The sequence below is a fragment of the Chenopodium album genome, chromosome 24 (genome assembly GCF_948465745.1).
Source record: "Chenopodium album chromosome 24, dcCheAlbu1.1, whole genome shotgun sequence".
NCBI lineage: Eukaryota > Viridiplantae > Streptophyta > Magnoliopsida > Caryophyllales > Amaranthaceae > Chenopodium > Chenopodium album.
In genome coordinates, this window is record NC_137857.1 from 27,083,338 (window position 1) to 27,107,648 (window position 24,311).

Here is a 24,311-nt window from a genome sequence, read left to right on the forward strand (position 1 = left end):
CAAATTCGAGCTGCTAAGCTCAATTAGCACCTCTATCCCCCCCTCCACCCCCCCCACCAATCCACACCACCGTTATGAAATTTAAGCAAGTGATTCTACCGACACCACTATCTCAGTGAAGTAGCTCGAGCTTTCCTCCACCTTCATCTTCTTCACCCTTGATTACCCACCTTCACCACTATTTTCGGCAGCTTCACCGTTGATTAAAACGAAACCCTAAAAATAAAAAAAAGAGTTATCAAGGGTAAGGTCAACCCGAATCTTCCTTTGAGCTTGAAATTCTCCGTTAAATCTTCTGACATTTCTATTGAAGCTCTCGAATTCGAGCTTCTCCATTAACAACGTTTCTTAAGCTTAACGACGTTAACTTTTGTTATATCTAAAATTCCAAACTTGCCCACACTTAAATGCATGAACAGACAATTATACCCTTAGATAAACGGTTCAAGCTTATCATGAAAATAAACTTGTATTTTCTCTCATTTAATCCGAACGATCCATTTGTCAAACCTTAAACCCGAGTCCACTCCATTACCTTCCCCTTTCACCTTTCCCCCTCCTTCCTTCCCCCGGTGCAAAATTCTGAACTCCGCATTCAAAAATCAAAAGGTTGATAGGAGCAATCACTTCCAAAAACAATGGCGTCTTCAGCAGCAACCAGAGACTTACAGCGCGACCTAGAATCCAAAGCCAACGATCTTCGCAAACTCCAAAAAGGCAAACTCGTACTCTCTAATTTTCTCCTTTATTCATCTAATATAATCTTAGCTTTCTCCTTAATTGTATTATTTTCTGGAAAATCAGATATTGCAAAAAACCACGAAATCCGAAAGAAATACACCGTTCAACTTGGCGAAAATGAGCTCGTTCTCAAGGTATCTTACTACTATACTGATTTTGTATGATTATTGTTGTGAATTTGGGTTTTATGTATTAATTGGTGTATGAATTTGTTGATGAATTTGATATAGGAGTTGGATTTGTTGAGTGAAGATGCGAATGTGTACAAATTGATAGGTCCAGTTTTAGTAAAGCAGGATTTGGCGGAGGCAAATGCTAATGTGCGCAAGAGGATTGAGTATATTTCTGCTGAATTGTATGTGCTCTTTTCTTTTATCACTGAAATTTTACGCTGTTTTCGCCTTTTTTTGGTATAATTATTGAGTTGATGTATGATAGAATTGAATAAAGAATGCTTTGTTGCACTATAGTTAGTCGAGTCGTGCTTGCTGCATTCTTTGTGTTTTTCTTTTTTGGTCATGCTCGTTAATTTGATTAATTTTAGGTCTAGTAGCCTTATAATTATTTTACTGGTTTGGATATTTAATTTCGAATTAATTTTGAAATGAATTAGTATTTGATCATGCTTATTTTTTACCCAAAAGATATGACCTAGCTCTATGTTATAATGGGACGTAGTATGTTATCAATTATGCATCAAATGTAGAGGATTTTCTGTAATTATCATTTGGATGTTGTTACGAGTTGTGACTCGAAAAAATTAATAAACTGGTTACACCATATTGTCCATATACCTTCTTTATCTCCCAAGGATAGAAGTGGAAGAAAAGTGCTATAGTTTTCATGTTCTATTTCGTGCCTGGTTGTGTAGTTTAGATAACCTAAATACAAGTCTGTGGTATGTAAGCATTATTAACAATTACAGTTTGTAGGTCTATTTGTAGTCGAACATGTGTTTATCCAAGTGTTTAAAGACAGTTTAGTAATCATGTAGCATGTTTGCAATTATTAATTAGATAATATGAAATGACATTACATGTGTGTTAACATCATAACCATCAATCTAGCTATGCAGGGAGTTGTAGTAATCTTTATTCTATAAAATTCAACAAATGTCTGAAATGCCTTTGCATGACATTTAACAGAAGCCTTGTTAATTTTTCTCTTTAAGGGAAACTTATTGTTATTCATAAACATCTCAATAAGTGTTTGATTGAAGAATTTTAGTTCAGAATGAAGATTGAGGATTTGTTTCTCTAAGTAGTTTTCATTATGTTCTTCAAGAATCATGGCCAGTGATTGCGGAATCTGTAGACTATAATTTTTTAGATAATAAAAGATATGCAAGTGTCATTTGTTGCGTATTTAAAGCACCACAAACATATTTGAGGGGGAGGGGAAATGAAAGTGTATAAAAAGGCACGCCCAAGGCGCGTCTAGGCAATTAGGTAGAGTGCCATTTTAGCTCTAAGCAAGGTGCATAAAAAGAGGCGCACGAGGAGCTCATAGGCAAATTTCTTTAATTGTTTTATATTGTGTGCCTCACTTCAAAAGAGGCGCACCAAGGCGCAGAAGGACTTTCATCGCCTCATTGCGCCTTGAGCCTTTTTTTACATTGATATGCAGATGCCCCCTCTATACCTTTCATGTGCGAACCGTGCAAGTAAATATGTTTCCCCATCACCCCCTTTTATCCAATTTGCATGTGCGACATTTGATTTTATTTCTAATGCTACTTGAGTATTCTTCAGCATTTAGAAAGTGTATGTCCATGGAATATGGATTCCTCATAATTGATCCGATTGCTAATCATTATTCCTTCAAAGTAAAACCGAAGATTTACTATTCAAAAAGGAAGAAAAACAGTAGATTGATATAAATTAACAAAAAGGATAAACTTAACCAATGCACATGCTCAAAATATGTTGATACACCACTCATGCTATACTGTTTAACCCATTATTGCTGTAGTCTGAGAAACTTAGGAGAAATATTTCCTATCGAATTCTATATATTTGTACTCTCTTATGTGGTGTCTTATCCATTTTCAATTTTATTTCAGGAAACGTCTTGATGCTACCCTACAAGATATGGAAGACAAGCAAAATAGCAAGAAGGAGGGGGTATGTATTTTTATCAGTCGATTTTCTCTTTTTAAATACATTCGAAAGTCTTATATCTTGTCATTGTAGTGCCTTTTTATAGCTGGCTTTCAATCACCATAAACTTAAGGCTTTATTGAAAACTGAGTTAACATTTTGGAGGCTTGGAGTCTTAACGTACTAGAAGCTTTAGCTTCCTATCCATTGATGATTTGGAACACACTTAATGTCTCAGTAAAATTATTGAGTATACATCATGGATGTACCCTGGAAGGATATAATGGAACTGGTTGTAATTGGGTGAGTTGAAAACAGTTGTAATGCTAGAAGCTTAAAGGATGGGCGATGGGGTGTCATCCTCTCTTTGCTTGAAACAAATGGAGGAGAAACTTTTTGAGAATCATTCATAACGGCTAGTATCTATCTGAGTACTTTTTAACCCGTTACTTGTACCTATTTTAGAGTATTTGCAAGTTCTTGTATATTAATGACTTTATATGGAGGAACTATGGCAACTACCAGGGGATCTAATGAAATTTATCGTGTTCAATTTAATTAGGAAGTGTGTAATGCATTGAGCATAAGGGAAAGGCACATTAGAAATTGTCACTGCAGGTAGCTTGAGTAACAAGAAGAGGGGAATTAGCCTACAAAACTAGGGGTTTAGGGAAACACGAATTATGATGTATATTAATGAGAATTTTTATAAGAGCATCTCCAATGGCAAGCTACAATGCTTTGTAGCTTGCTTTTCCACATCAATTTCTAAGCTACAACACTTTTAAGCAACAAATTGTTCCAATGGTAAGCCACAACATATTGTAGTTTGCAAAAAATAAAATTTTAAAAAATAAATAAATAATTGTACACATGTTACAATATGAGTGGAGTTTGTTTGTCTCTTTTTCAATCAAGCATGTAGTTTGTTTGGGCTACAGTTGCTTTCATGTTGCTCAATTTTTTGTTCTCCAATGGTAAGCATGTAGCTAGGAAACTTATTTAAATTGCAAGCAAGTCCTTATAATTGAACCATTGGAGATGCTCTTTAGCTTTTTCTTAGTGAATGTGTCAGGCCTCTTAAGCTGGTATTGTGTGCCCTATTTAGTATTTTAATTACATTATATACAAACTACTATCATTCCTTTTCCAAATCTCTTCTTTCTTATTCTATTATTTCTGTTTAAGATTCCATAACAAAGTGAACAAAAACTCATAAGGTTTTATACTCATGTCATCACTCATCATTATTTTCATTATTCATTATAGTCTTTGAATATCTTTCGTGGTTGAAAGGCATTAAAAAAAATATTCTTGTGTGGACTCCACTGTATGGTCTGTATCTATGTCATAAAGTATTGATTTAGGAGATGGTGGATTTTCTTTTGGCATAGTTGGGACCTCGGGTCTGAGACTTAATTTGCTGCTTCGGTAAATGTATCATAAGCATGAGTTAACGTGGTATGTATCTGGCTCATGTGAATATGATTAGAGAATTTTTTTCCCCTGGAAGGATATGTGTATGATCCTCTTTGGAATTAGTCCTCTTTGGCTAGATACTGCATATGCACAAATATCTACTGGTGGAACATTTCAATGACGAGTTGGGTTCTGGCCCCTCTAATTTCTTTTCCCAGTATACAATGTATAAAATTTAGTTATTAACCCATTAAAAGCATGAGAAGAAAGTTAGCAATTTGGTGTAGTGTTTTATTCAGGTTGAAAAAGGTGGCATAATGGTAAAACTAACTTTAGTATAATTAATAGTCAAAGTGTTCAAATGTTGGCCCCTCATCTCTGAGCAGAACATTATAAATTTACAATTCAATTTATTTATTTTACTTTCTTTTGAGTTGGAAACAATAAAACATGTCCTAATGGTTTTACTTATGAATAAACATTCATGATATTTATTATGTAGGGACTGCAGTTTACATTTTCAAGACCATTGTTTGGGACTAAGGATTCTAGGGAAAGGATTTCACATTGACAAGGCCAGTATCTAATGTAGACTGGAGCTATTCCATTTTCAAGACCTTTGTTTAGACTTTAGAGAGGGATTTATGATTAGGATAGAATTTCACATTGATGAAGCTAGTATCTAGTGCCCAATATTTAGCTAAAATCTATTTTTTTATTGGCATATATGAGTCTTAGTAGAAGACAATATTTTACACCTAGTGTGGGTTGGATGACAATATCTTAATCCTGAGCTGGTGATTGGTGCTGGGAGAAAAAGTAAGGAAGGGGTTTGTCCTCAAATATGACTTTAGCAAAGCATATGATATGGTGGTTGATGTTATTAGTCAAAGGATGAGTAAGATGAGTGCTGGCATTTATTCAGAGACACTTGGGCTTGTGTCTAGCTTTAGTCTAAGACATCAGAATAGTGCAAATCATAGGATTGTAGGATATGAGATATCTGTTTGGGGTTGGTTACAGTTTTATGCATTCATACTACCTTTCTAATCTACTTTAGTGTTTGATATCCTTATTAAGACTTTTGTTAAGAAAGTTCAAAGGGGTATGGCAGGGAGTGTTTCAAATAATTTCAGTTCTCTTGAGTTCAGCTCTTTGTAAAATGTCCTCAAGTTCCTCATCATTCTACTTCTCCTAAATTTATCTTTTCTTACATGTCGTGATTTAGATGTCCTCATGTCACTTCTCTGGCTAGATTGGCATCCTATCTAAGAGTTGTACTGGAAGTGGTGATGATTGATTAGGGAAAAGACAAAGTATTGGTATATGCGTAAATCTGTTTCATTTCATCACCATTTTGTTTTGTTAGGACATATTTCTTATAAACTTATAATCAACTTTCTTTCTCTTAATTATCCTCTTTTATACTTATATCATTATTTAGGATATTTTTTGTTATAGCAAAGGGGTGGAAATTATCATGGACTTCCAAATATATATATTTGGTGGGGGGTAGAGAGGGGTGTGAGAAGACTTATAGATCTTTGGTGGGGATACAGGGAGAGATTTATATTTCTGAGGAGGGCTGTTGCCTTGTTGGATGTGAAAAATTGGCATCATCATTCTGTATGTTATTGACCTATGCTGGCTATGTCTCTCTCATTGGGGAAGCAGTTGAATATATGTAACTAACTTATATAGAATTTAACTCTTCTCAAAAATTAACAAGGCTGTCTGTTTACATTAGGCTCAGGTGGTCGTGTGAGGATCCAAATTGGGATCTGCAAGGGTTTGGGGATTTGGGGGGGGGGGGGGAGAGAGCAGACATATAGATCATTGGTGAGGATGCACGCAGGTAGACGTCTTGTTCGATTACAGCTGGTATAAGGGTCAGTCATAGATTCTGGATGTGTGTGTGTGTTGGGGGGGGGGGGACTTTGTTGTTCTAAGGAGGAGGGTTGCTGGAGCATACAAATTCAGCATAGATAAATTGTTTCTTTTATCCAATTTTAGTGACCTATGCTGGCTATGTGTCTTTTCATTGGGAAAAAAAGTTGGATGCACGTGAATAACTTATCAAGGATTTAACTCTTCTAGGAAAGTAACAAAGACAAAGTTGACTGTTTCCTATAGGCTCAAGTGATCTTCTTAGGGGCCAAATTGGGATCTGCAATGGTTTTGGGCTCCGTAGTTTTCACAACACTTGACTTCATGAGCTATTGATCAAGGATTTGGATATTAATGGTATTTAGGGTATATTAATATTTAGTTTATATTTATCAAATAAATGTGAGCCCAGTGTTTGAAACAGCGTGCCTAAGGCGCACCTAGGCACTGAGGCACAAGGCGATAGGGGTAAGCGCTTATTTTGGCCTAGGCGAGGTATTTTTAATTAGGCGCACCTGAAGCAAATTTCTGCCAATTTTTTTTAACAGTTTATTTATTGCGCCTCACTTCAAAGAGGTGCACGCGCCTAGGCGCTGCATAACCCTTATCGCTTCAGCCCTTCTTGAGCTATTTTATACATTGTGTGAGCCAGATCTATAAGGGACGCAGGATTTTATTTAAGCAGTATAGACTTTAGGGAGTTGCATGGTTTTTCTTATTCCTCAAGAATAGGGCTTTCATGTGACTAAAAAGATGGTGTTTTCAGTGGCGGATCCAGGATTTTATGAGTGCTGGGTCACCGCCAACCATCAATCGCTAAGTTTCTCCAAAATCCAAACCCCTAAAGTGGGAGGTTAAATACTATCCAAGATAATTTTACTTGAGTAATTGCATATTTATTTATCACAACTAGTAAAACTGAACAAAGACCATACCCAATTACAAGACTACTATTTGTCAAAAAAAAAAATTACAAGACTACTAGTTGCATTATATTGCTTTGTAGCCTCTGGTCACAAATATGGGTAAAAAAAATGTCAAATTCCTACAAAATTTGGTACTCCGTATACCCAGTTGAAATTTCTTGTTATGATTGACAAAATAAGCATTGGGATTAATGGGTAGATCTAAATTGCAAAAAATCACAACCAAAATTAGATAGAAATACTTTGACAAGACTTGGTTAATCAAAGAACATCCCTTAGTACATAATTATAGTATATAATAAAATTCATCTATGCACAAAATAAAATGTGAGGAAAAAAAAAAAAAAAAAAGACACCTTAATACTCTTATCATGCTACAATTGCTACTCATAGTAGTATTGCATAAGATAATTTAAAAAAATAATTTAATTCAAAAAAAAAAAAAAAATAATAAAGAAAAAAAAAAATTAAAAAAAAAACATTAAAGTGTTTGGTTTGGGACTTGATCCCGCGCCAAACTATGTTAGAAATGTCACTTATAGCTTCTAACCAATGAACCATAGGGAAGCATAGGTAATATATTGTCTTTCAAATTTCTTATACCCCTTGAATTTCCTAGGTCCTGTGACCCAGCGTGAACAACGCTGGGTCTGCCACTGGGTGTTTTATTGCAATTAGGAAACCTAGTAGGATTAATATGCCTATATAAAGGGCCTTAGGATATTAGTTTGTGTGTGTGTGTGTGATTGTGATTAATAAAGTTTTAAGTTTTGTGAAATAACTTATGAGAGTAGGTGAGATGCTTATTTGCTTAACCTAGCGATGCTAGTTTGGTTTATTGTTTGAACGTGTGTTCAAATCGATTTGTTTAGGTCAATTCGATTCTAAATTAATGCCCTAGATTTTGTGAAGTCTGTTTGACGTAGAATCATATCAGCTATGTTAGGTTTTGTTTTGCAACCTCCATTGTTGTCTTGGTTCAGCATTGTGGTACTCAATGAGTCAGCCTTCACAAAATGTTTTCCTACTACAGATTTCTGTAGACATTTATTGGGATAGGAAGGCTCTATTGGATTATGAGTCTGAAATACCTTTTCAGTTTCTCTGAATTTTATACTTGCTTTTGAGGACTCTTATCGTTCTTGTTCATTTTTCAAATTGATGACTGTATCACTCTTAGGGGAATTTACTAGATTATTTCCCTTATAAAATCTTGCTTTATAATCCAAACACTACTCTTTGCCAAATTCAATGTAATACACCTCTTTCAGGGTCAGAACTTTCCAAATTGTATCCTACCTTTGTTTTTTTAGTTTACTCATATTTTCATTTTGATACAATTAACACACACCCCTTTGACTTTTTTTTTTATTTATTATTTTTTTTAGTTTATATAAAAATAATAAACTTTTAATTTTTTTAAAAATTTAACTATTTTTGTAAATTGCAATGAAAACTAGTCATGTCTGCCTAACTTGGGTTCATCTTGATAAACACTTTCAAAGTATAATTTTTCATAAATTTAACTTGTAGATAACTACAGATTATTAATATTCAAAGATGTGTGTTGACAAACGTGATAGTCACCCCGGTTGAAAAAAAGAAAATAAAAAATTATTAATTTTAATTTAATTCCTCTTTTCTTTTAGTTGCATCACTTTTGTAATTGTGGACTTCTAGGTAATTTTGGAGTAGAAAGAGATAGAGAGAAAAAGTAATGAGGGCCCATGTGATAGGAGAATGATAGAGAGAATTTATTAATTAAAAGGGAAAGTGATGCATCTAAATTGAAACTTTCATTTTTAGAAAGTGATGCGTCTAATAAAAAACTGAGGAGTATATTGTTTAGTAAATTCCTCTATAATTATATTGTTGTGTGATGTGACAAGAGGGAGAAGGGGGATTGAAGGAGGGAGATTATTTGTTAAAGACTTAAAGTGCTTTATTAATCATTTACTTTCATTTGCACAACTGTTTTTGTATAAATTTCATCAGCGCTTTTGTCATCAATATCGAGATATTATGGGTCTAATTACCCATTACTTTGGTTTTCCTTTAAAGCAGAATTATAATAGTGTGATTGTCCATACAATATTACAACATTAATTTGTGTTTTATAGAGTTTTATTTTGTCTATCTGACTGTGGGTAGTAAATATGTTAAATTATCATTTGTTTGGGTGACTTGTTCAATTTGGAACTTTGTTGTACTTGGCTAGTGATGTCACTAAACTTGATTTGCTTATGTTTGATTTATTATCCAATTTTAAATCCTTTCAAGTCTTCCTCCTTAAATCTAGCTTAGAATTCATTGTTAGCTTTTTTTCCCCCCCCCCCCACATTTTATATGCAAATGGCACATGGAGTGGTAAGACATTTTATGAAAGTTCTGCAAAGATAAGTCAGAGTTGCCTCTTTAAGTTTCCTTCTAATCATTGCTCTATCATGCATATCTGATGCAGAGCACAAGAATGTTAAGTTATTGGACGTTCAAGATTAGTGGAAACAGTTTCTTAATTTAGGAAATTTAGAATATCAGTAGTCCTTGATTTCTTTTATTGAATCAGGTTCCAAGTAGCTTTCTACTTTATATATTTTAATAAGGGATTATCGATTTAACTTGAACATTCTCTATTTTGTGGACCTTATATTCCATAATGCAGCTACATCATAAACAATGATACTGGTGAATTGGAGACTTTAGGTAACACAGGGGCACAGGGCTAATAGTATTTGAATGCATATCTATTCTTTTTATTCATCACTTTTAAGATGCCTTTAAAAGACATAGGCTTTGTTTGACAAAACTAGCGGTAGCTTTTAGCTGTTGAGCAGCATAGTAGCATGTGTCAACTAGTAGCGAGTGATGGTTAGCTATTAGAGTAGCTGTTGAGTATTAGTGTTTGGTAAAAGTAGTTGTTTGGATATTAAAATACAATAAAAGCCATCTATAGGTGTTAAAAAGTAACTATAAATTTTCAAACACTAAGTGCTACTTTTGAAATGCTAATGTATTTAACGTTTGAAAAACGCTACTTTTACCATTAGCCACTACTTAAACTGCTACCTTATTCTTAATGTTTCTATGTAGTTTTTTAACCTAGTCAAAACGCTAGAAATGCTACCGCCAAATAGGATCTTAATAGAATGCTTTCTTGCTATTGGTTGGTTATTTTTTTGGCTCTTTCCCACAATTGTTGATTATCATCTTTAACAGATATGATTAGAAGTCTGCATTCTCAATGGATTAAACGTCCTGGACATTATCCTTTACTCCATGAACCCTGGACACATGATTTTCAATGCCCTTGAATCCTGGATTTCTTGCAGTGACCAGAAATACAGAATTGCTGGATGTAATGAGTCTAGGCCCTCTCTGTGCCTTCTCCATAGGTTAGGTTTTTTAATCAGTGGCTGCAATGATGCTGCAGGATAGATGATTTAAACTGTGAAGCATGCCCACATATTCAATATCTGTAAAGCTTTCATCAATATGTGGTCTCCTTCCACAAATTGGTGGGGACCTTCTGCAGTCAGTTTTGACTCTTTGCCTTTCATATTAAGTACTAATATTTGGGAAAGATTCCAGCATCAATGAAGAACGGATAAAAGAGGGAAGATGGATGGGGGGGATATTAGGGTGACTGGTGGCAGTGAGACACGTTCATAGGTGTGTGTGTGTGCACCAGGAGGCTTAACCTAGTGGACATCAGTGCTGAAAGCTATAGGGCTTGACCCTGTGAAGCATGACCACATAATGTTCATAAATGAAATCCATTAGCATTGTTTCAAACACAAAGTTGGTGGGAATCTTCTGCAAACCTGTTAGATTAATCATCCTCCATAATAATATAGCAGTAATCAAAGAACTTTGGGGTCTTTCGTTATGGGAAGATAGCTAAAACAATCAGTCATCATCTATTTAATGGTTTGTCAAAGGTGGATGTTACTTATCTTATTGTGATTCTGGGTAGAAAAAGAATTGCAATTCTTGTTTTGTTATTATTCTCAAGTCTCAACTACTTTGGAATTTTTTTTTTCTCTTCTCTCTTTGATACAGATTGTTAAATGTAGGCACTAGACCCTCGAAAGATGCTTGTCTAGGATCTCTATCTCTCTCTCCTGTGTGTCTCACTCAGTCAGTCATTTTTTTTAATTCTAACTCAGAGAAGTTGGGCTTTGTTTTCCAGCTGGTATCTTTGCTATTCTTGAAATACTTCACAATTCATTCCACCTTTTTTTTTCCGCTCGTTCTATCACCTACTCAAGGCTTTAGTTTTGCTTTCATGCTGTTGACATCAAATTACAGTCTTCTTCGTTTGCTTAAGTTGGAACTTTCTTCGTTCTATTGCTATGCTTCTATTGCATATATTGTAGGTAATAATGTGCTAGAAAGCTAGAAGTCTGCTTCTTAAAGAAGGTTTAGGTCCCTTTCAGTTTGATTGGTTATGTGTAATAATTTGCATGTAAAGGAAGGGAATGGAAGAGAAGGGAAGAGATTGGAAGGGAACAGGATTGGCTATTCTGCCCTGTGGTTGAGTTATCAGGAATTGAGAGGAATAGGTTGTTTGTTTTGCTTGTTATGTAGGAATTAAAGACCTTCATGAAGGAACTTTCCTAGCAATATTTTGGCCCACTTCCCATGTGCATGCATTTGCATTAACCTTGAGGATATATCCCATGTGCATAAATTATCATCATCCATAAATTAATATCATCAATTCCTTTCAATGAAAGAAGCTATCAATCTATTTATTCCGAAATGAATGTCTAATTCAACAGGCTCTATTATTTACATGCTTTAATGTTGTTACTTTTAACATGTATATGGGGACAAGAAATGATATCTTTGATTTTGTTCCGAGCTTCCCACTGAATGTGATGACAAATTGACAATAGTGTATGGACTTTGTAGAGCTCATTGGTTTAGGGTATTTGAAGCGACTCTCTCCTGATGGTTTGGGAGGAAACCTTAAGACATTTAATTTTGTGAATATAAATTGGCACATAAGCTGATTAAAGCAGCAAATGAACATAGTTTAACTTTGTAATGATCTAAAAACATTTCTGCTATGTAAGAATCCCCTAAGTCAATCATCTTGGCTGAAGGTGATTAGATCAGGGCCAGTCTTTCATGCTTTGAGCTGTTAATGGCTGCTCGCACAGATCCTAAGATGACCTTTCTGCTGGAAAGTATGGAAAGTGCTTTTGCTTGCCATAAGCTGCTTGCGCCAGATCTCCTGCTACTAATATATTCTGCTACTTATCCTATCTGAGGATTTGCAGCTAATATTGGACTTAATGACAGGGGCTAAATCTGCATGTGAGACTGGAAAGAGCCAAAAAGATAAAAAATAAAAAATGATTAGGATCAATGTTTGGGTGTGCTGGTTTTTCTGTCATTTTTTTCATGCAGATTCTAGGATGCTTGTTAGTTAGCTCTGCAGTCAGTCCGTTTTGCTACTAATTTATGCACTGATGTAATTCTAACATGAGTTTATTCTCTTGGCACTTGTAGCTCATCAACCTAATAATCACATGGTTTATGATTCCTGAAATTTACATAATTTAGCCAGTACTGAGATATTGTACCAAGGTTACATTTAGGAAGCTATTAATCCTCTTGTGGGATGGTCATTACTTATTGGCATCTCTGACGTTCTATCTGGCTCTTCTATTACTTGTAGATAATGAAGGTTCAGCAAAAAATTCAAGCTGTTCAAGCTGGGAAGGCCAAGGCATAGTCACACAGCAGGTTGAAGTCTTTCTTCAGATAAACTATTTTCTAGTTACTTATTTTTTTTAATTATCTTTTTATTGGATGTTTTAAATATACTTCGTATATTACTATTAAGTGTTTACGTATTGGAATGTTGCTATTCCAAGTTTTGTATTTTTCGGAGATCTGAAAGCCTGTGTGATGAGTATGTTCACTTTTATAATAGGAGTCAGCGACTGTATTACTGTATATTAACACTAAACTAACTTCCTAGAGGCTTTTAAGTTACAAACCATATTTTTAATGTTAGAAAGTGCTGCATCCACAGCCAAAGGATGCAAAAACACAATCATCCCATTTGTTATTGCGTGTTAAAACTTATTATCTGTTTCGAAATGTGCATTTGATTCGAAATGCTGGATTTAGCCTATGTCATATGTTTGTAAATCCAAAGAATTTGGTATTGGATTTGAGCTAATTCCCCAGAACAGACGAGGCCAAAAGAATTTGAAATTCAATAATTCATATTAACCTATATCATTTTAAATTCTGATAGTCACTTGTATTTTCTCGTTTTACATATCTTCTATCATCCCTCTAAATATATTGTCATTCTCCAGTCACCTCTAGCTTGCTCTATCTCCTCTCATATATATCCACCATTAACAGCCATTGTTAAACCTTTCCCGCTTTTCTGTCTCCAACATTACAGCAACATTATCTACAGATTAATCATTCTGGTCATCTTCAACGACAAACACTTCCTACTTAGACCCAGAATCAATTTGTATAGGTTATTAGCTAAATTTCCTGAATTCTGAACTACAGGTCTCAGTCACTTGCTGCAAGTACATTCAACTCCATCAGGTTTCATTGTTTGATTTAAATTTATTAATATTATAATTCTATATACTCTGCATAATTGGTGATTTGAAATTTCACTCATTTCCCAAACATGGTGATTGTATCTGAATTTGTGGTACTCAAAATTCTACTCTTTCACAAAGATTATGATTGGGATTGAATGTTAGGATTTCAATTTCAGGAATTGAAATCAAATCTGGATTTCCTAACCCTACCTCAAGCCAATTGGTTTCCATCTTCGCGAAGCACCATGTTTTAGATGTTCTGCTTACATCGAATGTAACTCGTATAATGATTGGCAGTTTGAATCCTTGAATTCTTGGTACCTTCGTTTTCCATCCATGATAATCTATACAGCCAATGTGAATCAAAATTGGTCATTCTGTTATAGCATGTAAAGCATATTCTTCATGGGGCTACATCATATGTCAGCTCATTTGACATCCATTTACATGCTCCTTCCTTATCTCCCCTTATCCCAAAACGCATCAAGAATGTTATTGTAAAAGGCTGGCGCACGATTTGGCCGTGCAGTACAATTATCATGGACAAGCACTTGCTCAGTTGCTCCACTTCCAGACTAGGTAGCATTCGAATGGCTATGGTGGTCATTTATGAAATTACCCCGCAACGATACTCCTTTTGGCCCTAAGTATTTGCAATACTTGAGTTTGGAAAGTAGCAGGGTGTACAAGGAAATGAGTAAACAAACGTGCAACTGGGTTAATGGGGGTTATTTTTATTTGTTTATGAAAAAGAAAATTTAAAAGTTGCAAGGGTAACACTTCGTTGTAGTCATGTGATAAATTAGGTTTTATAGTAAGTATTTAGAAATTGATGAAATAGGCAAGTTGGAGGGAGCCCTAATTAATCTTAATGATAAACAAAAACCGTTTATCTAGCGGCATCTCATTACATAAATCAACAAAATACTTCAATCAGCATGACACCTTTGTAAATAAATCAATATTTGTGGGACCTATATTTAATAAAAGTTGTTGACTTATTTACAAAAATGTCACTAGATAAACACTTTTGTAATTATTTGGAAATGAAAGTAGTTTTACGTATGTAGTAATGTACGGATACATTTTTATAAGTAGTCACAAATTATCATCACACTCAAATTGAGGTATTTTTTTAGTAACTTTTGTTAATTGTGACATCAAATTTGTCTTAAGTATTGTTGGTTGACAACACAAAATGGGGAAATTGAAAATTCATGATAAATTGATAAGGTGGGTAGTTGTTTGAGTGACATAAGAAAGCAAAAATGGAGGAAGTAGAATTTTCAGAAGAGTACTACTTATCAAATCGGAAAAGAAAGCTATTATTGTTACCAAATTTTCATGTAAGGGCACGAAACAGGAAGGGCGAATTTGAATATCTTTTTATTAGAACCACTCAAATAAGGATTTGTAAGCTTGATGTTTAGTAATAACATAACGAATCTAGAGAAGTAGTGATCATTTGTTTGAGTCAGAGATTATTTTCCAACCTAATTTAGCAAAAAAAGTCGAACCACCTCAGCTTTACAGAGGCCTAAGCCGCCATATTCTTTAGGTTTACATATTTTATCCCCTAAAGTCATAGTTATACCTTATTTGGCGATTATTTTTAGAAAATTCTCCTATTAATTTGATCAAGAGAGTATGTAAAAGTTTTCATAATGCGGGATGTGGACATAAAAAAAAATTAAAAAAAAAATTAAAAAAAAAATAAAAATAAATAAAAATAAAGGTAAAGCCTCCAAATTACTCTAAATATGGATGATCTTACCAACTTTAGACATAATAATATTTGAAGAATAACTATTTAATTTGTGTTAAAATTTAATCACCAGGTGTTGAAACTTATGTTTCCATAAAGATTGAGAGTTTTAACTCCCAAATATGTGCCTTAGAAAAATTTAGAAGTCACATTAAAATAATTGGCTAAGATCCTCTTTTTTAGTGGAAGAAGTCAAGAAACCATTTTTAAAAAGACAATACAAGACTTGTGAACATTTATCAATTGACTAGAGATGGTAGAAAATTCCTATAGGATATTTAATTTTCCTTTCAAAAATGTTTGTTTGTTGATGATGCTTATTTATATCACTATACTATTTATGTCTTTGTTTTTTAAGTTTTACACTTTGACCGATATATATTTTTAGGCAAATTAATTGGCCTGAATTAGATAAGTGGAGGTAGTTAGAGTATTAAAAAATTATACAAGAAAAATAGTAGGGTTAATGTTTATTTAAAAGCAAGGTATATGAGTGGATAGAAATAATAATAATAAAAATATAGTATAGTATTTGGGTGGGGATGAAAAGAAGATAAAGATATAACACTAAAATGTAGGTTTTTGCCAAAGGAAGAATACACATTTTTTTTAATAAACAGGTAGAACTTCCATTTGTAAGTTGTAATTGTGCTTACTTTGATGTGCTTATTCAGTTATTTGTAAGTTGTAACCGGTTAGATAATTACTTGAGCTAAACATTTCACTTTTGGAAATTCGGACCATTTTTTTGGGCTTTAGCTTCATTCTATTAATGTGTCTATTTCACTAACGCCCTAAATTCCGAAAGCTTTAATTTTGAAATGACTCTAACAAGTAACATGCTAAAAACCATAAAAGTAATAAACTAGTGGGTGTCCGTGGTAATAGACATAAGAATATCCGCTATTCGAATAAAAACCTGTAAAGAATTGAAGAATAAAAGACATGGTTAACCGCAAGGGAAAGGGCTTGTCATCCTCCTATATTGAAGGTGCTTCCGAGCTTTGATTCCTCCATTGAAACTCTTCGAATTACAGTGATGCAGAAGAGAGAATGATGGAGAAGAGAGAATGGAAAACTTCAACGATGGCAATGAAGAATGACGAAATTTTTCAACTGATAACCTACAAATTACAATCTTAACCCCAATCTATAACATGAAAAAACGAAAATAACCCCTTTATAAGTTGATTTACATTTCTTTTTGGGTTGTTAAGGCGAAAAACCTTATTGGGACGAAATCATCCACAAGTCTTTCCGGTCTGGGTTCGCGAGTTAGGCACTTTAAGAGTGTGGGGGGGGGGGGGGGGGGAGGGGGGAGGAAATCCCCACCTCAAAGTGCTTCTAATAGGGTTTGATACCACAACCTGCACTACACCAAAATTTGCTCAATAAATTTATTTACTTGTATGTCTTCTAAAGGACTTTTTGATAGGAAACATCTAATGCAATTTAAAAAAAAGAAAGTACTATTGGCATGATAAATTTATGCTTAGTCCGACAGAATTTAAAGAAAGTAATCAAATTTCTACCCATCATTTTAAGTGGTAGTAGCGTAGAATAAAACAGGGACCATTAGATCCTGCTTGGCAGTGAGTATGACTGCTATAAAGTCTACACTCTTTTCTCCAAATCAATAGATTGGGAGTTGAGCATTTGAGATGACTAAGCACATCCACATGAATCTTAGTTTATATATTCCTTCTCTTTCGAGTTAATCGTAATACTATGTATTAAGCTTAACATATCTACGTAATAGTTATAGAGTCATTTTGATAACATTTCACCACATGAAGACATGATCCACATGAAGACATTATCAGAACTTAACTAAACTTTTCTAAACTTATTAAACCTGGAATAACTGAAAAAAGGTGAACATAACAGACTCTTATTGTGTATCCTAGCTTATTAGCTTATCATCATGTTTTCTATTCCTTGATTTTCACTTATTTGATATTAACTGAACTTATCTGAACTTATTAAAACTTATTTTAGTTGTAATTTGTACTTGGGTAGCCTTTATCAAAACTTAATTTTCCTGAATTGAACTTAAATAAACTTAACCGAACTTATCTAAACTTATTAGATCGACCTGATATAAGTGAAAATAAGGTGAACTAAACAAACCCTATTATAAGCAACTTAACTATTCAAATCTTAGTAGGATTAATACAATTTGTAAACATAGGGGCTCTACCAAACTCAAACAAAACCAATGAAAGTCAATGTATTACATAGGTAAACCCCAAATCAAACATAAGACTATACCACACACAAAAAGAAAGATTAAGGATATATATATATGTTCTAAATTTTTACTCATATGTTCTAAATTTTAAATCTGATGTTCTAAACTTTTTCTGAGGTGTTCTAAATTGAATCAAATTTTCTAATTTAGTACTCACATGTTCTAAACCATAAATTAGTTAAGTTTGATGTCATAAATTTTAAATAACTTGTTCCAAAATTTTAACTTATATGTTCTTAATTTTAAAACATGTGTTCTAAGAATTTTAATTATATGTTCCAGATTTCAAAGCATATGTTCTATTTTTTTACTCGTATGTTCTAAATACTTTACTCACACTTTCTATATTCTATATTAGTTTGTTCTAAATTTTTATTCACATGTTTATAATCTTAAATCAGATGTTCTAAAATTTTATTCACATGTTCATAATCTTAAATCAGATGTTCTAAATTTTACTAGTATGCTTAAAATTTCATAAAGCAAAATTTTCTAAATTTTTAATCACTTGTTCTAATTCTTAAATCAGATGTTCTAAACTTATTACTCACACAAATGCTCTAAATTATTACTCATATGTTCAAAATTTTTATTTGAGTCACATGTTCTAAATTTTAACTCGCATGTTCTAAATTTTTATTCACATGTTCTAAATTTTTACTCACATGTTCTAAATTTTTACTCACATGTTCTAAATTTTAAATCAGTTCTCATATAAGTATGAATTTTCACATATGAAGCTATTCTCACCAGATCCCTCCCCTATATATATATATATATATATATATATATATATATATATATATATATATATATATATGTTCTCTTCACCGTATTCTTGTCAAACTAATTTAATTTTATTGTATTGAAATTAGTTTTATTGAATAAATTATTATTATTGAACTGAAAGTATAATTAAAAATTATTACATTGAACTAAATTTATTTTAGCTAAACTTAATATATTATTGCTAACCTAAGATTATTTTTATTGAATATCCTTATTGTAAGATAAAGAAAATTACGCCTAATAAAGCCATTGTATTGAACAGTTAATCATCAAATTACACACATGCATGTTTATACCACATATAAGTATAAAATAAATACATATAAAGTGTTACAAAGATTTTGAGAAATTTTTATTTACCACCCCTCAAAACACCATAATTAGATTTAACCTAACCATCTACAAAAAAAAAAAAAAAAAAATAAATAAAAATATAGATCACCACCTCTTAAGAAAACCGGCTATGAAGTTGCATTTTTTTAAATATCGATTTTCGTGCCAAAACTTGCTCTTTCAAGATTTTATTTTGGGTCATTTTGGTCCTTTAAGGTCTGATGAGGGGCAAATGAGAAAACTCTAATTTTTCGATGTACCTTTAATTACCACAATTACACTACAAAAAACATATTTTTGTAGGTAACCTTTACCATCGGGTAATTCAAGTTACAAATTGTTATTCAACTGAAGGTTAGGATCATCAAAAATCATGGAATTTTCGATTGCAAATTGGAGAAGGCATTGGTATGATTATGGAGTTTTACAAAACCCTAATATTAAGATGAAGAACACATTGATTTCCCATGGATCGCGGAGTGAGATAAAGAACCCTAATTCCGACATTAATAATAATAATAATAATAATAATAATAATAATAATAATAATAATAATAATAATAATAATAATAATAATAATAATAATAATAATAATAATAATAATAATAATAATAAGGGCTATCTGACTTCATTCCTGGGCGGGTTGTGGCTGATGCAGCTCATTGGAAGCGGGTTAAGTATGAAGCTCGATGTCAGGCGATTGGATATGGTTTCATTCCCTTCTCCTTTTCTTCGCTTGGGGAATTAGAGAAAGAGGCTGTTGCGTTACTGAAGCGGATTCAGAGGTTCTCGACGACGCAAGACATTGAGGATCGTGCTGCAGCTCATATCTTCACTAGGGTAGGATTTGCAATAGCTAGAGGAGTGGGGGCCCAGATTGTATCTCGGCTTCCCACTAATTTATTGTAGGTTGTATGACTTTTGTTTTTGAGATATAATAATAATAATAATAATAATAATAATAATAATAATAATAATAATAATAATAATAATAATAATAATAATAAAGAACATATTAGATAAAGGAATTTTAATTGAAAATAATGAAAATTTCAAACAAATTTTAATGCCGACTAACTCTTATTAAACTCCAACTAGGATTGAGCATCACATATTTAACATGATTAAACCTGATACTTGAGTAGGGTAGTCCAATAGGGTTATGACCAACCTTAAAGGGCTCTTAATGGACAAGACCTTTTATTGAACAAAGCCCTTATTGGGAATGGTCAATATAGGGGTCAAAATGTTTGGCTAATTTATTAGATAAAGAAATAGCTAATGCCAAAAAAAAAAAAAAAAAAAAAAAGAATATTTTCGTATTCATATATAAATAACTATATATATACTACATACTAAAAGACACACCAGTAATAACAACGATCGTAGCTTTGCTTACGGAATGTTTTTATTTGATTTAATTATTATGTATTTGTTAAATCTAAATCTCTTTGTAGATGTCATATGAATTATTTATGAATCAATTTTATTTCAAAAAAAACTACATACTAAAAGACACACCAGTAATGACACGTGTCATCTCCTGGTGTGTCCTTTAATTTTTTTTTTCTTTTTTTTTTTGAAAAAAAACTATTTAAGAAACAAATCTTTTTAAATATACAAAGTATTAATTTCCTAAAAGTGTAATTGAAAATATTGATGAATCTTTCCAAAAAAAGGAAAAAACATTTTGACAATCATAAGCTTAAGCAAAAAAAAAAAAAAAAAAAAAAAAAAAAAAAAAAAAAAAAAAAAAAAAAAAAAAAAATTAAAAATAATACTCTTAACATAATTTGTTATGGACTATTTTTTTGTAGGAAAGATATATTATGTACTACTTATATACGTTTATTACAACGAGATTATATAATTTTTCTTGATTTTTTTAGTTGTCTAATAGAATTATAAGCTTGAATGAATAATGAAATGCAAATAAATATCAAATCATTAAATGATGTTTTTTTGTTGAATAATTTATGATTAGAATTTCAATCAATTAGTACTGTATGGATATTTCAATCAGGGTCGTAGCAATGATTTTAAGGGCCCTGTTCTAATATTAAAATGGGGCCTTAATAATTTTTTTAAAAAAATTTAGGCAATACACAATTTCCCAATACATTACAAATGAAATTGCTTTTGTATAACAATTATATATTCGATTACGCAAAACCAAATTTCCCTATTTGTACTTATTTTAATTCTTGTTATTTTGATTAGGTTCAAAAGATTTCAACCTTCACAAATAAAAAATAAAAAATAAAATAAAAAAAGTAAAAAAAAAAATCCTTTAGTGACAACAATTACACCATTTTTTTTTTTTTTACAAACACCATTAATTTAAAACTAATACATTTAGACATAATAATTAAATAAATTAATTGACATTATCAAAACTAGAAAAATTAAAGAAATAAAAATAAAATCAAAAACATCCAAATATTACCTTAAATCAGACGCAGGTTGGCAAAAGGAGGAATCACTTAATCAATAATTCACAAATCAATACGACTGATTTGACCACATGAGTTATGTATTTAATTCCCAATTCATTTTTTTGTTTAATTATGTATGAGTTGAGAATTAGATGGTTGAAAATAAGTAGGTAACCCATATGTATATACGTATTGAAGTATAACCTTCCGATAAGAAAAATCTTGGAAATTAAAAAAATTAAATTGCTCATTGCCAATATTACAGTAGAAGAATCGTTTGAGTTTGGTTAAAAATAATTTTTTTCCATTGAAAATTCTTGAACAGAGAAATTGACAATACAATTTTTTCATGAAATTGTATTGATGTAATTATGTTGATACTTAAAAAAAATTTAAATTGATGGAAAAATATAGAAAGTTGTAGAATTTAAGGTGACTTGAATTAAGAGAGGAAAAAATAGCGTGGGGATTGGAAAATGTTAATATGTTGAATGTAGGGCGTTAACAACAAGGCTTTTGCTAATATATTATTTTAAAAAAATAAATTTTAAAAAATAGGGAAAAAAATGGGCCCTCCAAAAATTGGGGGCCATGTGCAAGGGGGCTCTTTGCACTCCCCTTCTACGGCCCTGACTTCAATAATACTTGCTAAGAACGACACATGTTGATTATTCTTGGTGTAATTTTCTTACCATTTTTTAGATTTTCAACATTTAATTAATATGAATATAACATATGAAAGTAAAAAAATATAATACAATGTTTCTTTTAAAAATAGTTACTCGTATTGAAAATTACCGTGCATGGTACGAGACCTTACCTAGTACACCCTCCGTTTTTTTTTATATGCATCACTTTGACAATTGCACTATTCACATACCATGGTTGACTTAATTTTTTCACCTCTAAAAAATAAATAAATGTTATTATATAATGTATCATTAGATTTGTTATAATGTCTAGTTTCATAATGTAATTTTGTTACAATTTTTTTTACTAATGCACAATTAAAGATATTAATGGTCAAAATAACGTCTCGGCAAATGTGCCGGTCAAACTGATGCATATAAAAAAAACAGAGGGAGTACTTAATAATGAATTTGTCTGATATTTATCGTAATTTATAGTTTGTTGGCATGTCCATTATTGACCGGCGACCCACATGGACCTGGCCCGCAATCAACCCGCACCAAACCTGACCCGACTCGCCCAATAACCAGGCCTAGACATGATTATGACTTTTGTTTTTGAAGATCAATGACGATGAAGAACAAAGAGAAGAATTAAATCTTTCTAATTATTATTTTTTCTGTTTTTACTTTTAATTTGTAAAAATAAAACTTGAATATACGAAATTACTAACAAAAATTTAAAAAAATACAGTAATATAATAAACATTGTTGGAATTAGTGAATAGAATTTTAAAAATAAGAAAATTGAATCTATCTATAACTTAATACTAAAACAAACATCAGTAATGACACGTGTCACTTCATGACATATTTTTTTGAAAGAAAGAATATGGTACTTTTTTTTTTCCTCAAAAACCACAATTTCTTTCTTTTTTTTTTTTAAAAAAAAAACTTTTGCTTTGTCAAATCTTCAAAGAATATTTAGGCCCCGTTCTTTAGAGCTGCTCTGCTCTGCTTTGCTCTGCTGAAATCTGCTCTGCTTTGCTCTGCTAAAATCTGCTCTGCTTTGCTCTGCTCTGCTCTGCTGAAATCTGCTCTGCTCTGCTTCAATCTGCTCTGCTCTGCTCTGCTCTGCTCTGCTCTGCCTGCTCTGCTCTGCTTAAAATTAATACTTAATATTGAATTATTATAATAATAATGTATATTTAATAATAAATAATTAATACTTAATGATAATAATAATTAATATTTAATAATAATAATAAATAAATAATATTTAATAATAATAATAAATATTTAATAATAATAATATATAATTAATATTTAATAATAATAATATATAATTAATATTTAATAATAATAATAAATATTTAATAATAATAATATATAATTAATATTTAATAATAATAATATATAAATAATATTTAATAATAATAATAAATATTTAATAATAATAATATATAATTAATATTTAATAATAATAATATATAATTAATATTTAATAATAATAATAAATATTTAATAATAATAATATATAATTAATATTTAATAATAATAATATATAAATAATATTTAATAATAATAATAAATATTTAATAATAATAATATATAATTAATATTTAATAATAATAATAATATATAATTAATATTTAATAATAATAATATATAATTAATATTTAATAATAATAATATATAATTAATATTTAATAATAATAATATATAATATTTAATAATAATAATATTATTAAATATTAATATTTAATAATAATAATAATTAATATTTAATAATAATAATATTAATAATAATATAATTAATATTTAATAATAATAATATTAATAATAACATAATTAATATTTGATAATAATAATAATTAATAATAATAATATAATTAATATTTAATAATATAAATATTATTAATTATAATTAATATTTAATAATAAAATTTAATGATTATAATAGTAGTAGTAGTAGTAGTAGTATAAGTAGTAGTTGTAGTAGTAGCAGCAGCAGTAGTAATAATAATAATTGTAGTAATAATAATAATAATAATAATAATAATAATAATAATAATAATAATAATAATAGTAATAATAATAATAATAATATAATAGTAAAAATAATAACAATAATAATAATAATAATATTAATATTAATAGTAAAAATAATAACAATAATAATAATAATAATAATAATAATAATAATAGTAATAATAATAATATTAATATTAATGAAATCTGCTCTGCTCTGCTCGGCTCTGCTTTGCTCTGCTCTGCTCTGCTTCAATCTGCTCTGCTCTGCTCTGCTTTGCTCTGCTGAAATCTGCTCTGCTCTGCCCAGAAGCTCAAAAGAACAGGGCCTTAGTATACTATAATAGAAGGAAACTAGAAGGTAGAGGCGATAAAAAATTGAGTCAGGTTGAGCCTTTTAATAAAATCTTGTACCCAAA

At 31.1% G+C, this 24,311-nt stretch overlaps 1 protein-coding gene across 2 annotated transcripts; it reads left to right on the plus strand.

Moving 5' to 3' along the window:
• Positions 1-515: 515 nt before the first annotated feature.
• LOC145612159 (prefoldin subunit 6) lies at positions 516-13,917 on the plus strand. 2 transcript variants are annotated; one of them, XM_081667533.1, is made up of 6 exons: positions 516-717; positions 805-875; positions 972-1,096; positions 2,804-2,864; positions 12,759-12,826; positions 13,836-13,917. In XM_081667533.1, the coding sequence occupies exons 1-5, from the start codon at positions 639-641 to the stop codon at positions 12,813-12,815; spliced, it is 393 nt and encodes a 130-aa protein (XP_081523659.1). In that variant the 5' UTR covers positions 516-638; the 3' UTR covers positions 12,816-12,826; positions 13,836-13,917. The 2 variants fall into 2 exon arrangements, with proteins under 2 accessions (XP_081523659.1, XP_081523658.1); XM_081667532.1 differs by lacking the exon at positions 13,836-13,917 and having other exon boundaries at positions 12,759-13,154.
• The last annotated feature ends 10,394 nt before the right edge of the window (positions 13,918-24,311 follow it).